The sequence below is a fragment of the Bombus affinis genome, chromosome 10 (assembly GCF_024516045.1).
Source record: "Bombus affinis isolate iyBomAffi1 chromosome 10, iyBomAffi1.2, whole genome shotgun sequence".
Taxonomy (NCBI): domain Eukaryota; kingdom Metazoa; phylum Arthropoda; class Insecta; order Hymenoptera; family Apidae; genus Bombus; species Bombus affinis.
Genome location: NC_066353.1, coordinates 12,066,920 through 12,083,925, shown reverse-complemented (window position 1 = coordinate 12,083,925; position 17,006 = coordinate 12,066,920). Strand labels below are relative to the sequence as shown.

General features: G+C 30.7%; 4 protein-coding genes across 17 annotated transcripts in view; 2 read left to right on the top strand and 2 right to left on the bottom strand.

The window, feature by feature from the left end:
- The window catches only part of LOC126920954 (putative fatty acyl-CoA reductase CG5065), a 109,282-nt gene that overhangs the window by 15,071 nt on the left and 77,205 nt on the right, over nucleotides 1-17,006 (top strand). The gene's annotated exons all lie outside the window — the stretch shown is intronic.
- LOC126920950 (nicastrin) lies at nucleotides 434-4,393 on the bottom strand. 5 transcript variants are annotated; one of them, XM_050731982.1, is made up of 8 exons: nucleotides 4,122-4,393; nucleotides 3,749-3,847; nucleotides 3,281-3,615; nucleotides 2,800-3,193; nucleotides 2,321-2,717; nucleotides 1,798-2,240; nucleotides 1,535-1,727; nucleotides 434-1,463 (listed from the first exon to the last, which is right to left on the bottom strand). In XM_050731982.1, exons 1-8 carry the CDS (start codon nucleotides 4,174-4,176, stop codon nucleotides 1,451-1,453), a joined length of 1,929 nt encoding a protein of 642 aa, XP_050587939.1. In that variant the 5' UTR covers nucleotides 4,177-4,393; the 3' UTR covers nucleotides 434-1,450. The 5 variants fall into 5 exon arrangements, with proteins under 5 accessions (XP_050587939.1, XP_050587937.1, XP_050587938.1 ...); XM_050731980.1 differs by having other exon boundaries at nucleotides 434-1,450; XM_050731981.1 differs by having other exon boundaries at nucleotides 434-1,447.
- On the top strand, nucleotides 4,712-12,441 carry LOC126920966 (F-box/LRR-repeat protein 3-like). 9 transcript variants are annotated; one of them, XM_050732027.1, is made up of 8 exons: nucleotides 4,712-5,052; nucleotides 5,159-5,243; nucleotides 7,570-7,771; nucleotides 10,404-10,593; nucleotides 10,740-10,959; nucleotides 11,172-11,417; nucleotides 11,656-11,904; nucleotides 12,029-12,441. In XM_050732027.1, the coding sequence occupies exons 4-7, from the start codon at nucleotides 10,404-10,406 to the stop codon at nucleotides 11,825-11,827; spliced, it is 828 nt and encodes a 275-aa protein (XP_050587984.1). In that variant the 5' UTR covers nucleotides 4,712-5,052; nucleotides 5,159-5,243; nucleotides 7,570-7,771; the 3' UTR covers nucleotides 11,828-11,904; nucleotides 12,029-12,441. The 9 variants fall into 9 exon arrangements, with proteins under 9 accessions (XP_050587984.1, XP_050587982.1, XP_050587981.1 ...); XM_050732025.1 differs by lacking the exons at nucleotides 4,712-5,052; nucleotides 5,159-5,243 and adding an exon at nucleotides 6,226-6,397; XM_050732024.1 differs by lacking the exons at nucleotides 4,712-5,052; nucleotides 5,159-5,243 and adding an exon at nucleotides 6,226-6,463.
- LOC126920962 (transmembrane protein 185A) lies at nucleotides 12,225-16,882 on the bottom strand. Of its 2 annotated transcripts, none has more exons than XM_050732018.1 (6): nucleotides 16,616-16,882; nucleotides 15,692-16,037; nucleotides 15,314-15,613; nucleotides 15,111-15,234; nucleotides 14,574-14,801; nucleotides 12,225-14,525 (listed from the first exon to the last, which is right to left on the bottom strand). In XM_050732018.1, the coding sequence occupies exons 1-5, from the start codon at nucleotides 16,651-16,653 to the stop codon at nucleotides 14,587-14,589; spliced, it is 1,023 nt and encodes a 340-aa protein (XP_050587975.1). In that variant the 5' UTR covers nucleotides 16,654-16,882; the 3' UTR covers nucleotides 12,225-14,525; nucleotides 14,574-14,586. The 2 variants fall into 2 exon arrangements, with proteins under 2 accessions (XP_050587975.1, XP_050587974.1); XM_050732017.1 differs by having other exon boundaries at nucleotides 12,225-14,507; nucleotides 16,616-16,881.

Below are 17,006 nucleotides of genomic sequence, written 5' to 3'. Positions count from 1 at the left end.
TTATTATTGATAGTAAGACCATGTAACTTATACATTAAACAAAATACCAGTCAAATATACATATATCGCTCGTATCGCGACAAATCACCTCGTCAAATCATGCTCGTGTATTTTAAAAATAATATGGAATTGCAAATAATCACAGTTAATTCTTTACAGTTTAGATTATAATAAAGAATCAAAGAATTTAGTAAACATATCTCCTATGACGTACTTACATTGTTTTTATAAAATACGCACAAATTGGTGTATATATTTATAAATATCTTTTGCTATTTTACATAAATATCTTTCACATAATTTTGTTGCATCACTTCCTGCATCGAATAATCTAGATTTTATAAATTAGGGAAAACTATTAATTAGAAAATAAATATTGCAAATATGCAAAAGACACGTTAAAAACATGAGATAATGAATATACAACCTTAAATTGCCTTTTAATCGGAAAAAATATTTATTGCAATTGAAAATTTCTCTATTAAATAAATTCTTAAAGTTCTTATCGTAACAATTGGCAAAGAAACTTGATTACATTATGTATATTACATTATTATCGCATTTCGATATTTCGTACAATTGTCTAGTTTTAGGTATCGTGAGCAATAATTGTGTTAAACAAATTAAATATCCTGCATTAACATCGATTCATTTTCAATATAGGATAACTATAATAAATAAACAGAGAAATATAAAATTAATTACAAAAATTATTACCTATAAAATCTCGATAAATGTACTGCAAATAATCAACGATTTACTATAATATGAATCAAATACATGCATGACATTTACAATACTAAATGTTCGTGAAATATGGGCATGAAATTAAATAATAATCGTTCAAAGTATTATATTGATCATACTAGCTATAAATGTTATATGTAATTATACGTATAAATAAAATACGTGTGTGTATATATACATATACATATATATACGTTTAATCGTTACATACAAAAAGAATCCTAATGAGACCAAAAATTCAATAGACTTTCTAGTGCTAGTGTACCCCGATTATCTTGAGATACAGGCATAATACTCTCTTATTAATTTTGTTACAGAATTAAAATAAAATTGCATCGTTTCATTTCATACATATAACGCACATTTATAAAAATGTTTATGGTCGAATGTGTTGTATATGTATAATCATCGGTAATTCAGAGAAAGGGACGTGACAAATTAAGCGAATGCACGTCCATTCTCATTATACTAACAACAGGTGCAAAAGTTTGATTAAATAGCCGTCGAAACATCACGATGATATCGGAATTAAACATCGGTGGCATCAAAATATATATCAACATTGAGGTATAAAAATTGTCCGAGAGCGTACCACACATACATTCAAAGGCTAGTTACTGGAACATCCTCGTCTTCTTGATAGTAATCCAACCTGGCCATTGATATGTGGTCCGCAGCGTATCCCTAGCAGTTTATTGCTCTTCTAAAACAAATTTCTTTAATATTTAACATAGTAAGCAACTAAATCAGTATTTTGGATTTTCATATTTTAAGATCATTAAATTACCTTGAATTAAACAATATATCCGCTCGGGAATTAATGAACCATACGAGTACAAATGATATACCAGCTACTAAACTTCCTAAAATCATAGTGAGTTGTTCGGTAGCTGCTGAAGGTTTCAGGAACATTCTTACACTTAATGTTTGCCATATAGATTCTGTCCAGGTTGAATACATTCCAGATTTCATGTCATACCCTATTCAGAGCATAACAATTTTGTAATACTTTGTTTTAAAACATCTGCTTTCACTAGTCAACAAACTTACCATCAATAATAAATGCTGGACTCATAGCTGTACTATAATTTACACTGGAATTTATACATAAACCTGAATTATTATCACCAGCCATCCAAATAAGGTGGTTTTCATAACATGTTGTTTCTGTCATATTTGCAACTTCCTCTCTAGTCAGATATGCAAGAAGTTGACCAGTTAGTGTTGTGGCAATATTTGGTACCCTATGTACACCAACGTATAGCGATAAAACTTGATTAATTAATTTAGCGTTTGGAGACGAAGCAGCATGAAACAAAGGGCATTTAGCACTTTCTAAATAACATTTCAACATTTCCAAAATATGGTGTTCAACAGATTGGAAAGAATCATAATCGTCGAGAGACCCAGTACCGAATACGTCTTTGTAAAGGATTTCAGCGACATGAACTGCTATCTTTGCTAGAGCAGTTGCGAGTCCATTTATATCGCTCCTAAAAAGGAACATACTTTATATAATCAAACCTTAAAATAGAATCTTTATGTAAAAATATATAACATTAAAATATAGTACCTATTGAAGCTAAGACTTTCTGCGTCATCCAAAATCCCATTATAATATTTGTTTTTAAATTGTTGACCGTGGTCACTTATAACAACAGCAGTTAAATCTGGCTTTTCTTTTAAGAAACTCTGTATAGACGTAGGCGGAACGCTGCCTTCCAAAACTGTAGCATTTAACGCTACTTGTATTTTTTTTATCATTTTGTCATTCTGCGCATTATTAGAATGAAGAAATAATTTTCCTTTAGTCAGTTGACCAAATTCGATCACAGTTTTAATGTCATCAAATTTTAAATTTACTCCACCTAATGCATTGAAATTACCTTCTTTCAAGTCATAAATGAATCTACTAGATCCTATATAGTCAAAAGCTTCTCCATTTAATAAAGAGAAAACCACATTAGTGTCTGAAAAAAAAGACATAAAGGGCAATTAAAAATATTTTTATATATATAGTTTATATTATACACAGTACACTGTTATACTTACTTTTCACTACAGCATCCTTAGCTAATATATTTAAATAATAAGCTGTAGCAAGTAATGTTACTAATCCTGTGACCACATTGCCTGCTCCAGGTGATATTCCATCAAACAAAGAAGATGCATCTAATCTAGCTGTTACCAATATTATGGAGTTTTTATCTCTATTTATTGGAGCTAAAGGCCAATATATATTCCTATCTCCCAAAGGATCACAAAATTGTGTAGGATTGAAGTTCAATTTAAAATCACTACGTTTAATGCAAGATTCAGAGTTAATTGCAGCAAACATGAATGACTTCATTTCTAGTGCACACAGTGGTCTGTACTGTTGATTTTCCATATCAGGTGCATTATGTTTTAAAAAACAAGATTTTACAGCTTCTATCAGTGTTTGATTCTGAAATTAAAGATTGATATAATTAATTAAACAATAGAATATATGAATTTTAAAAGTAAATTAATTATGTAAGATTTTAAAAACAACCTCTGTATAAAACATGGGAAAAGGCCAATCTTCCATGAGCAATGCAGATCCATAAGGATTCCATTCCAAATCCTGGCACTTTTTATACCCTGCATATCTATTGGGACAAGTATCTTCAGGAGAATAATATTCAGGATGTGGTTGACTGGTATTTTTAGTTAATAAAACTCCATTTATATTATGTGTATTTCTTAAACGAAGTAATATGTCTCTAGTAAACATAGAAAATGTAAGAATTACAGTATAATCTCCAACATTAGCATTCTGTTCAAGCCATCTGATATCATTTTCATCTTCCACTAAATGAATAACACCAACACTTCCTGACCTACTTGCTATAACAAAGAGTACAATATCTTACGTAATTTACCTCTGTTATCAATAATTAATTTAGTTCAAATAAGGTTAAAATTATTTAAAAGAAAGTTACACAATGAAATAATGCAATGTAATATATGATAACCTTACAAGAACATCCAAATTGATGTGTTCCATTGTGTCTACGGAAACAGGCAGCAACTCCTTCAAAATTCATATAAATCATATCTTTTATTCGTTCTGCAGCCACTAAAACAGACAGTTACATATCTATTAAATCTTATTGTAAAATTTTGCTGTCTTTTTTGTTTTATTTATGTAATGAACAAAGAAATAGCTGTTTTTAATTGATAAATATTTTCCAATTCATACATAACATTTTCCCTATATTTAACTTTATTTCAAAATAGCAGGTTTATAATTTTGCACTTTATTAAATTACTCATTGAAAAAAGATCTTATATTTAATCTTTTATTCAATTATATTGTAGAAATAAAATTTTACGTATCTTTTTTATCTTACCTAAATTTACGATAAGAAATATTAGAAAGTATCCACAATCTAAACATTTTGCCATTTTTCTTTTCGTGGTGGCACCTGTCAAGAGATTGTTTTATTTTCCTTCCACTATTGCTATGGACCCTTTTCACATAGGTTAGACACGATGACACAAATGTATCGCGTGAATCAGAAAATAATTGAGCGTTTCATATTTCGCTTGGTTTTACCTACTAGCGCCATCATACTGCAATCTAACTACTAGAATTGCATCTGCCTTATGATTTTCTGGATCACTACGGTAAATTAGCATCGATAGAAATTACACACATCCTTCATTTATTCTAAATAATTAAATTTAATTTCAGTAAGAAATATTTAAGATATATTTAATTACTATCAATATATCATTTTACATTATTTAAAAATAATGTAAAGAAAAATATATATAATTCGACAATTTATTGAATATCTCATTTCAATACGTATTGTGGCGGTGAAGTAATTTAAATGAAATTATTCGTTTGATTAATTTTTAAGATTCAATTGTGTGTAGAGTGGCAAAAATATTTGTGAGAGAAATGAAAATTAATTAAATTAAAGAATGTATCCATAAATATTACGTTCCTGAGCATCGTAATCGTTCATTAGTCATTCTCATTTGGTCTAAGTTACAGATTGTATCTCGGTGTTCGTCACACGTAACGTTTAAGTGAAAAATCTCTTCTCTTATCTTTATCTTTTCTACGTATTCTTGTTTTCAAAAAAATGTTCGATAGTGACTGTATCTTTCCGCTTCTACTGGTCGTTTGAAACGCTATTAGGTTTTCCAAGTAAATTAACAACTTATCTATAAGACGTCATCATAACAAATAAATTATATGACGCGTGATATTAATTAAACGTCACGAATAAATACATTACATGTATTGTGTCGATCGCAATTTTAGATAAAGTAATTATTAATAATGAAATTAGTAATTCTTGATTTTCTTATAAAATTCCCCTAATATATCATTTTTATTTATCAAATTCAGTAAAAGCCATTTTGTTGTTTACAGGGGATCTTTCCAGATCTTCGTAAGATAAGATCTAATAAAAAAGAAGAGATACGCTTATTCATGTTTTGTGTAATAAACTATAAAGGTAAACAATTACTTCTATAATATTTAAGATTTCTTACATCAGACAAAATAATGGCTAAGGTCTTGTTTTCAATAAAGAATAGTAATTTAAAAATAATTTAAATGTAAAAGAAAATTTCTGAAAAATGTTTAAAAAAGAACTATTAAAATTTATTAGCTTTGCTGTTTTGCTTACTTCTTCTTCGCGTCTGTGTCTCTTTATGCATACTCTTTTTTTTATACTCTGTTCATAAAAAGCGTGGAATACACATCACATAGTAAAATCATGCTCAATCAACGTGACAAATCATCAAAAATGTATTTAAACACTACTTATATTTTAATGATATGCATTTATTGCAATATAAGATCCATTTACTAAATTGCGATCTAATTTCTTTTTAACTAATTTGTCACACGTCAACTTATCAACTTTCAAGAACGTTAAACTATCAAATTAAGCAGATCTATCATAATTATATTGTAAGCACTTGGACTTTACATTTCATAAAATTTTAGAATTTACGTAGAAGAAATAGTATTGGACAGATATTAATTACTTTTCAGAGAGGTAACGTTAAAATTTGGGTGGAAAACAGATCGTGAATGAAACGCTGCGTTAACGCAACATTAGCCGTCAGAGGCTAACACAAAATTCCATACAAAACGAAAGTATACTTTTGCATTCGATTAAACTCGAAAGACACCATTCCTATATTTTTCAAATAATTTGTTATTCATTAATTCCGAACTTTGAACTCCTAAAAACAATAATCAGGTCCGGAATTTTCCCAAAATAGAGATGCAGAAGGAACAACACGCAGCGATGATGACGCATGTCGGGTGAACGATATATGTATACATAGGATAGCCATGGGCGAATGCCTATGCACATACAAGTATCAATACGCAGGGTACACGTGAGCTGTGAAACACGTGTATCTATTTCAGCTGCCTTTAGCAGTGTCGCCTGCGTCAGGCAGGACACCGTAGGCGCAGTGAGCAACTGAGCACAGTATTAATTCGAGACCGGTTTGTAGGGACGTGCGTTTAACGAAAAATATCTGCTAAAACAAAAAATTCTATCGGTCTCGAGAAGTCCGTTATAGAGTTATCGCGTAGAACTGGAGATTCCTCAACGAGAAAAACAAAAACACATACATACTTGGCAAATTGGTATTTGGAGAACATTGCGTGTCGTTTCGCTTCGACGTACCACAAAACACGAATATCTGCGTATTAGTAGGTGTGATCAATTATTGGGCAAGCAATTCGGACGATTCTAAAGGAGGATATGCGTAGTAACATGATGTTGAAATTCGACGGTCAGGTTGCAGGATTCGCTGCATAACGTTCCGTGACAAGGAAAGTTGTAATACATAGAAACAGTTTTTTGATTGGAAACGGCGAAGCGTTATTAACGATCGTAGCAGTGCCGCGTGAACTGGACCAGATCTTGATTCGTTGACTGGCTACCTTTTCCCACCAGAGTTCTTGAAACTGATCTTATGAAGTGAATCTTTAGTGTTATATATACTTACTACTTACACTACTTACACATCTTAGTACAGATATCTTTTAGAAATATATTATACGTGTTATATGAAACATTTTGAAATTTCCTCATTCTTCTTCTTCATTAAATTTGAAATTAATTTGAAGTTACGATATATTTAAGATTAAAGAAAAAAATTAATATACGATATGGACAGCCATTTGTGCTTAATGTACTGAATAGTTGAATATTTAAATACCTTTGTGATCTCTGAATGTGATGTATATATTTGTACTAAATATCTTGTAGCTATTATTTTCAGATTCTGAAAATTTAAGATCAATCTGAAAATGTATATAAAAGTTACTAGATATTTATTCCATACATACACTTCACAAAGATGTCCAGAATATTTGAGCAATTAATTATTGATTATATTACTAGACTACAATATTTAATGAGAACATCTTTCACGTTAACTACATATATTTAAGATCACAATTCATGCTATATATTCGTTTTTTACTCAATATGTTTTTACAATAAATGACTGTTTCATTAGAATGTTAATGAAATTTCGAAACGTTTTTACATAACATGTATAATATTCATATTCATAAAATGTTTCCATATCAGTGACAGGTATTTGTATTTCATTTGTACTCAATGGAGAAAAGAAATGATACTTGTGATTTCATAGAAAAATATATTTTCCTATATAGTTGGGTAGATAAACTAGATCCGTGGCCAGTTAGCGAAGCAGTGCTTGGTGTAATGAAACATTACTTGGAGAAATGAGTTCATTGTTCAGGTGTGTGACGACAGTGTGTTAACAATACGCGTGCTGTTTCAGGTAACAGTTTAACTGACGGGCAACCGAATCGAATGCTGGCGGCGAGCCACTGCAAAAGTAAATGGGTTTCGCTTCCAAAGAACACGACTCTCCACCGCAAAGAGCTTTCGTTCCATCTGTCAGCTTGTGTCCCGCGATTCGCGCTCACTCGCAAATCACCGTTCTTAAGGAACGTAAAATTCAGTCACAACCGGGATAATAGGTAATGTTCTTTATATCTTTTTATATGTAAATATTTTTTTGCATTTTGATCTGTATAATTCGAATTTTCTAGAACACTGAATGATTGGTTGGTGTATGCATAATATGAAAAATTGTAAATTTAAGCTTAGGTTTGAGCCTCTTTTTTGTATATCCTATCAAAGATGGACAGTTTATTATCGACATTAGATACATAATTGATCGAATGCTTTGGAATAATGCTCTTTAAATGATACAACGTTACAATTACGTTGGATGAAACGGTAAACTGTTTAGTAGATCCGTGCAGAAGCACTTGTCATTTAACGTTTAACGAAGCTTGACTTTCACCGCTGTTACTTATATTTGCCGTTCTAACCATGTTCTTCCGACTAGCAATTTTATAAATGAGTTTGTAAAGGGTTAGCTAAATTTATTCTGCATTCTCTAAGATTTGTACAATACCTATATTTTAAATGTTTTTAAAAATATAATATAATATACAAATCCAGTATATCAAATAAAATGTATAAATTGTAAAAAATATAGGAAAAATTGCTTATTTTCTTACTAGATACTATTGAAAGAAATGTAATCTTTTTAACAGGAATAAAGAATGAAGTGTTTAAACAAGTATTTGATAAGTAAAGGCAATCGAGTAGGTATCGAACGATGTTTAATTAGTTAGTCATTTATATCAGTTTCCTTTCTCTTCGTGATACACGTGAGTCGCAAAGGAAAACACGTGCATGGTCTACTGGGAACCGGCAACAGTCTCTGCAAGTCCATGACCTCCTTTTACGGATTACAAACGTTTTATTAAGCCCGTAAAATATTTAATATTTGAACAATGTGCATCAGCTCAATTATTATGCAATATTTATTTCGTTTGATTAATATTCGTCTCATTTATTTTCATTGTTTTTCCGATCCAGTTACAATCTTTTTTATATATTTTATTTTTGATAATGTAAATTCTTTGCTCCTTTCTTTTCTTCTTGACTGTCAAATGTCACACAGAATTTTTTTTACGTGTAAAAAAAGCAAAGAATTCTCCACAAATTCACTGAAATATGATATTATTACTAAGTAAATGGTTATTTCTATTTATTTCTAGAGAAAATTCTGCTGGTACGATAAAAGATCCTCGTGGACCCAAGATTTAGGATTCTCAAAGAAAGAATTAGAATGCTTTAGGAAACTGAAGATTTTGAATTCTCAGAGAAAGGATTAGTACTCTTTAGAACACTGAAGATTTAGAATTTGATATGCGTATACTTAACACTTGGCGCTGAAAATTTCTTGCTGTCCTGTCATAGCTTCTATTACAAATATACGCTACGTCGTGCTACTTTGAAAAAAGAAAAAGAGTAACGAATTAATTAATTAACTTGACTAGCAATATCATTTATCAAACTGGATATCCTCCTGATACGGGCAATGCACGTGATCCGCAAACGCTAGCACGTGAATAGCAACATAGCTAGAGGTTAAGGAACATTTAAAACATTTTACTTAGTCCATGACCGCTTTCTATAGCTATGTAGCGATCCTTTTACCTGAGTATACGGCTCAAAGTATACACAGACTCCTTATAAAGTTACCTGCGGAACCTAGTGCAACGGCGCATACCTAGCACGTGCATGTCCTAGTCACAAGCCTCTCCGTGGTCCCAATTCGATCAGTGTTTTCTCTTGCACAACGATTGTAACAGCCTTTCCAATCGTCCTTTCGCTTTTTCTCGCCGCTTCCTGCGGCGGAGGCCGTACGAACTAGCTCTCTTCAACTATGAGTCGAAGGTATTGCATTCCTCGGCGTAACAACTTTGTCCGTTCCGCGAGTTCCTGAAGAGTCATAGTAGCGTGGAGCCTATCGAGGCTGTCTGCACGCTAATCGGATACCCATTGAAAATTTTGGGCGGTTTACGGTTTCTGTGGCTGGTATAAGATTAATTATATCAATTGTATTGGTGGTATAAAGAAAGTGTTCAAGTTGTGGAATTTTTTGGAGACTTCCTTTGGACTATACTTTTTTTAAAAGAACAATTAAGGATTGTTATACCGGCAAAAGTAAGATCTTGGGAAGAACTAATGGGATGGAAGTAAATATAGTCTGTAATATAAGATTGTGAACATTATGTCTCTGTGAAAATGAATTCTTTTTATAAAAAGCTTTATAATATCATAGATTGATGGTACATATAAAAATGTGATACACTTTTACTTAATAGTGGGCTCAATCCTGTACGTTATTATCATACAAATGTCGCAACTGGAATGATATAGTGTTCACTGGTGATTCCTCTTGATGAAGATGGAACCATCTATGAAATAAAAGTGTATTATTTTTGTAAATATATATTGCACCCATTTAATATATAGATAATTATAGATAATTTATGATAATTTTTGATAAACATATATGAAATTTAATGGTGAAATGAGTAGGAACAAAGTGCGCTGATCATTGTGTCATTTGATTGATTAGGAATATTAAATCAATTCAGTGGTGAAGAAGTACTATTTTAAATCCTTGCCACAAGTCCTGACTAGATTTCTCTATTCTAAAAGAAACTTTTATTTGGAGTTTAAAGAGACATTATTAAATTTTTTAAGTTAATTAATTAGTTTTTCTGTTGGAATGTTTGCTGATAGATGCTGGCACTAATGAGCACTGCAAAGCCTGATTTCTTAGACATCGACAATGATAAGTTCAAATCCATCATGAAAGTATCAAACAAAGACTCGATCGAACAAAAGAAGGATCGTTCTGGAAGCGACGAGGACACTTCGAAAACTTTGCAACTTCTACGAATTAAGGGATTTCCTCGATTGTTACCCGAAGGTTTAACTCACTTTCATTCTACAAGAAATAATCCAATGCTTTCTAAATTTCATCTTGAAAAAATTCAGCTCATTCGATGTTAATAATAACGTTAACGATTATAAGAAGTATGATAAAAACAATATGATATCAACAAATTTTTGCAGGGATTAAGGCGTTGGTCAATTATTGTCGATACCTGCAAGAGTTGTCACTGTCCTATTCATTACTTAGCGACGAGTTACTATTAGCTTTGAGTTCTGAAAAACAGGTGCAATTGGAAACCCTGCGATTGGAAGTGCATCCAGAGACAAAACCACTTCCGCGAGTCAGCGATAAAGCTTGGTTTACTTTTTCCAGTCATTTGCCCAACATAAATCTTATACTGTGAGTGCAAGTTATATATTTACTTGTACCGTAAACGTTCGTTCTTATCTTAATCCTTCAGAGCATCGTAACAGAGCTACAATAAACAGATTAATATGGTATACATTATTTCACAATATAAAATATTTTTGTATAAAAGGAATATCTAAATTCTATCAGATGCATTGCGGTATATTTATATTATGTAAAATATGAAATTCATTCTAAATTAGATTGTCCTATATGACGAGCGAAGACGATCAGAGTCCATTATTTGCACCGTACGTTCCTATAACGCACCTATACTTTGGGGAAGCGCCGTCGGAAGCAACTGTGTTACGTATTGGCTATCAGTGTCCCCGGTTGATTGAGCTAGTAATTGCAGCTTATGGACCCGGTTTACTCGATCACGTATTACTCTCTGTCGCTCAAAGATGCCCACGCCTAAGCGCCGTGGGTTTGGGTGATTGTGAAATCACGTACGTAACACACTAATTCAATTTGTCTATACAATAAGCAAATGCTTAAACGTAACGATTAGAAACAACAAATTTTATATTGCGAAACATTTTTTCAATTTTCCAATATTTCTAGCTATTACATTATATTTTTAAATCTCATATTATTTACTTCTGTATTATTATGCTGTAGTTTCTTTTTAGTCAATCCTAATTAAAATAATTAGCAATGATGATCTGTTTTCCTTAACATGTTTAGTTGCTCAGGATTGTTGGAATTTGTTACGCTCTGTGCAAAACGTTTGCGGATACTGTACGTTTGGGAAACGTCATTGATAGAGGATTCCGAACTTGACGTCGCAAAAGTATCAAAGAATGTCTCATTGCTCCTTGGTCGTACTTGGGTACCTGAATATATACCATTATGTTGAGACTTAATGACCGATGCAATTTATTACGATGCAAATACACTTAGTGGCCGACAATAGTTTGCGCATGTACCAAAAATGTGAGTAAATGATAAACGGGACATTATGGATATGTATCCATAATCGTCGTCCATTCCTTACATTAAAAAAAAAACAATGTAAAAAACCATAATTTGTAGCATAGATATTATATGCATATTATAGGTTTCCAATAATCTTAGGATTGATGTTCACAAAAATGCCTTTCCGAAGACCACAATGTTAATGATTGAGATAAAAAGATGTCCACACTTTCTGACACATGAACGATCCAACACGTTATCGATTGATCACATGCGATCCATACATACAAAAAACAATACCGAAAAAAATCTCGTATTGTAAAAATTGCTCGTGTCTGTTAATACCAAAAATATAAACTTTATTAGATTATAATGGTATCTCTTGCGTGTAGTGTATATAAAATAAAATAATACCACTACATATTTAGCAATCGTCACGCATGATAGATATGTATAATACATAATAATTAATATAGTCTATAATGTTATTGTAATACAACAGAGTATGTACATTATTTCTACGTTATAACACAATAAATCATTGGGTATACGATATCTCAAAATTTTGATTGAGTATACGATCAGGTAGTTACGATATCTAATAATGTTAACAATTAATATCCTTAATATTTACTTGTTTTTCAATTATTTCGTTTCATCTTCTTTCTTTTTACATTTTACTTATGCTACTCTAAAGATGCGAGGCGCTCAGTCTTGTATTCCAGCAGATATATCCAATCTATCGTCTCATTAAGGCCGATTAAAATCTTAACGTTTCGAACAATTTGCAAATTTCAGCTAAGTTTATGATAAATTATATTTTAATTGTAAATAAGAATCTGCATCGCTTTTTATATCGTAATAACTCTTATATTATAATACATAACACGTAGATCGTGTCGAACAAATATTATACTTTTATGTACATTATAATATTTTCAGTTTTCAATGAAATAAATAGCAATTTAAAAAGGAAGGTGATAGAATTTAAATTATTCAATATGTACCACCAACATGCTATATATTTGTAACATCATCGATTATAAAACGTATTTGTTACTCATTAGCATCCGTTAAGCAACTGATAAGTAGTAATCGTACTCAAAATTAATTTAACATTTAAAGTAACAGAGCCCTTTGAACACGCTTATATTACATATTAAAATGGTTACCTCTCTGATAATATTAATATAAATATTTTTATGAGAAATATTGCGAAACTTTTAGGAACATGTAGAAAAATTATTCTAATGTAAATGTATGACTTTTGTTTTTTGTTCTATATATCATCAACATACTCGTTACAGATGTATGTTTAAAATTTGTTATTAAAATGAAAATTATTCGAAAAAGGGCTCGTATATATAATAAAACGTCTCCAAGAGAATAAAAATAAAATGTAATTAATTTTATTACTTTTTCGTGTAGTCAACAATTTTTGTTCATTAATTGCGACAATCTCTTGAAATTTACTAGATGAATAATACAACCATGTCTTATTCACAATACAAATTTTGAATATTAAATAATGTAAGATAAAAACGGTAATCTTTAAAAGAAAATGTAAAACATAATGCAAAATCGTAATTATTCATATTGTTCACAGCTTTACTCCTTTTTACTTTTTACTATTAATCTTATCTTTATATATACGTATATATACATACAAATTTTCTTTACAAATAATTCAATAATTATTGACAAATTTTATGTTAACGAAAAGTCAGACAGTTACGCATTAATCAAAACTTAGCTATATACATAATAAACTTCTTAGACATGACCTGTACAGTGCTAACAAATTCTAAAACTTGGAGTATTATTTACATGAAAGATTTTCCTTGGTAACAAGCTTCAAATGTACATTCACGACACTCTGCAGGAAAATCTATTTAAAATATAATATATTACAAATTAAGCTTAGCCCTGTACAGGTCACGATACACTGAGGTTTAGTTTCAATTTTAAACACAGTTCACAGTTGCTTATAAAACATATCTATGATATTTTTAATTTTTTTAGCACCAGCTTAGGCATATTCACCATTATTTTATACCTACTACTTTTGGCAAAGTAATAATAATGCTACCGTTACGTAAAGTTTACGAATAACAGGCTTAATAAAATAGGTCGCCAATTATCCTATATCATTATAAAGGAGCAATCAAACGAATGGACGGGTTGGTTGCTTATTCTACGCATAATTTAAGTGTTTGGATAGACATAGAATTGATGCAGCTTTAAGAGACAATGATTTTGAGCACTGCGACTGCTAAATTTGCTCTAGGGGCATTTCATGTAGATGCATCCAATATTGAACTTTCGCGTGATCTTTAAGTAGATCGTATTAAAACACCTTTCAAGATCTTTTCTACCAAATCTTTACAATGATCATGTAAGGCTTAAACCCCATGAATAAAATGGGTAATATAATTATGATTGCCTTAGCGCACAATATGTTTAACAATAACAAGACTTTCATATCGTACCGAAAATAACAATTTCCCACTTCTTTTTATAATTCTGTTATTATTTACGCACCTATCCATCACTTAGCAAGATATCGCACCTGGTATGAACCAGTCATATGGATAAAAATATTTCATATATCCGAATAGACTCTGTAACATAAAATATTTCTTTTAAATTGGCATTAATTATCTATATTTATGTATATTTATGCATACCTAAACAATATAATCAATCCGGCATATCGATAGAAATTATAGGTACGACGGGTTTCATTAGGTCGATTTTTTTAACGTATTTTTCATTCTTTTCCGACACCATTGGTTGATCTGATGGTGGTTGGTCCTGCTCACTTCGTGGTTGGTAAGAAATATTACCATATTCTTGGAGCAGTGGACATAATCCCAATAGAAAATGACAAAAATCTTTCCTAACACCAAACCACCCTAGAATAAGTAACAATTTTTTCTTAACACTCTGGGGACCGTATTATTCGTATTATTCAAGCATGTAATATAAAAACATATTCATAACATTTTGTTTATAGCATCCATTGCTTTTTTACTGTTTTATTTAACAGTAGTTAACATTTTTATAGGATATCATATGAAATACGTAAGACGCGAATTCGCGTCTCCGGTCCCCAACCGTTGGAGAATGAAAGACGCGAATTCGGTCCTTAAAGTGTTAATAGTAATAATTTTATCATTTCAAGATATCTAATTTTATATGAAATCTAGATATTGTTGTCTTACATATGTTTCCTCCTTTTGCCTCAAATGACATAAAAATAAGTGTTACATGAGATATTAAAAGTGGCATTACTACTGTTGTATAATTCAGTGAAATATCTCCATCTAATTTATTTGCTAATAGTACCTAGAACGAATAAAATCATAGTATTAACGAAATTCGTTAAAAAGAAAATTAATTAAATGAAAATTATTGTAATTCTTACTTGGAACACTAGGACTGGAACCACAAGAGATGTATATGCCAATGCTGAATATAAAGATGTCCGCCTTTGTCTGGCATTAATCTGTGGAGTCCTTAATAAAACAGCAGCAAACACTATTGCATATAGTACTGCAACTAAAGATAATGATAACAGTGCCCAAAGGGGAGCAAACACTACTTCCCAGCTCCATGTAATTATACCATCCAGTTTTAATGCTAAGAAAATAAATTGCAGAATATTTACTGCACAAAATAATTCAAAATCAAATAATCGATCGTGCTTTGCAGCCCATATACAAACCTAAAACAAGAACAATACAAGAATATTTTCTGTAGAATCAATCCATACCTTCTAGGTACACAATTAAAAATTACTTACAACTATTGATACAGCAGAGATGAAGATAAGTGGTATAAATACAAGCATCCAAAGGTGTCTTTCAGATTCTAATTTATCACATACTAACAATTCAAACATTAACAGAATTAAATGTAATGCCAATGTAATCAACATTGCTTTATAATGTATATAAGCATCTCCTTCCAATCTCGCATGTGGATGTTTCCACCAAACATAACTTCCAACAGTAGCACCCAAAATTACCATGCTTTTCCAGAACCATATTGGAGTAAATACAGTCCAATAACTCCATTCTATGAAACCATCCAAACGAAGTGCAAATAAGATTGTAAATATCATCAAACAGCAGTGTACCAAAAATTTACTAAAATATAAATTAGAAATGATTAGTATATTTTGTTGCATATACTTTCATAAACATTTTTAAAATTGCATAAAGAATATGTAACAGAGCTTTATAAAAAGTTATTATCGATTATATTTATTATTTTAAATAATAATTTGCAATGATTACAAAATATATACCATAAATAGATAAAATATTGAAACTGTATTACTTTCGATAATTTCCGACAAAGGTCAACAATCTTTTAACAATGATAAAATGTGCTGAATGAAGTATCACTTATTTGTTTAAAATAACCATCTGACCCAGATAAAATGTGTATCTTAGACTAAAATTAAAAATATTAATAGAACCTTGATGCAAATTATCAAAAGTTACGTAAGTTCACAAATGAGATCATATAGTTTTGCGAAGAATATCAAATCAGAAATTAAACAATATAAATCTTTAAATGCATGAAATAACGCTCGATGTTTTAAACTATTTTGTATGTTCCAGTAAATATAAAATACCATTATATTACGCGAATTTATTATTAATTTGGAAATAGCATCTAAATTTTAAAAAATTTAAAAAAAGAATGCAATAATTTTTACCTTGGATTGAAATCCTGAAACAGCGTGTGGAGATTCATGATTATCAGAACGATTTTATAGGCCAACTACTTGATACAAGTCTTCGTAATGACCACTGCGTGAACATATATTCCGCTAAAAATCGTCTCATTTACCGAGGAAATTTATCGCGAAAAAAGACGAACGCTGAACATTGCATTTGCGTTCGATGAAAAAAAAAAAATAAATCCCACCGTCTTACATGCGAAAATTCGAATTGTACTGAAATTAGCCAAAGACCAACAGCTGTCGACATTCGATATCTTAAGTAAAACTCAAACTTTAGCAGAAAACTTCGTACCTGTATGTGCAAACTGTAATTATGCATTTATAATCAACAATAGTCAATATATTTATTTGTATTTAATGTATT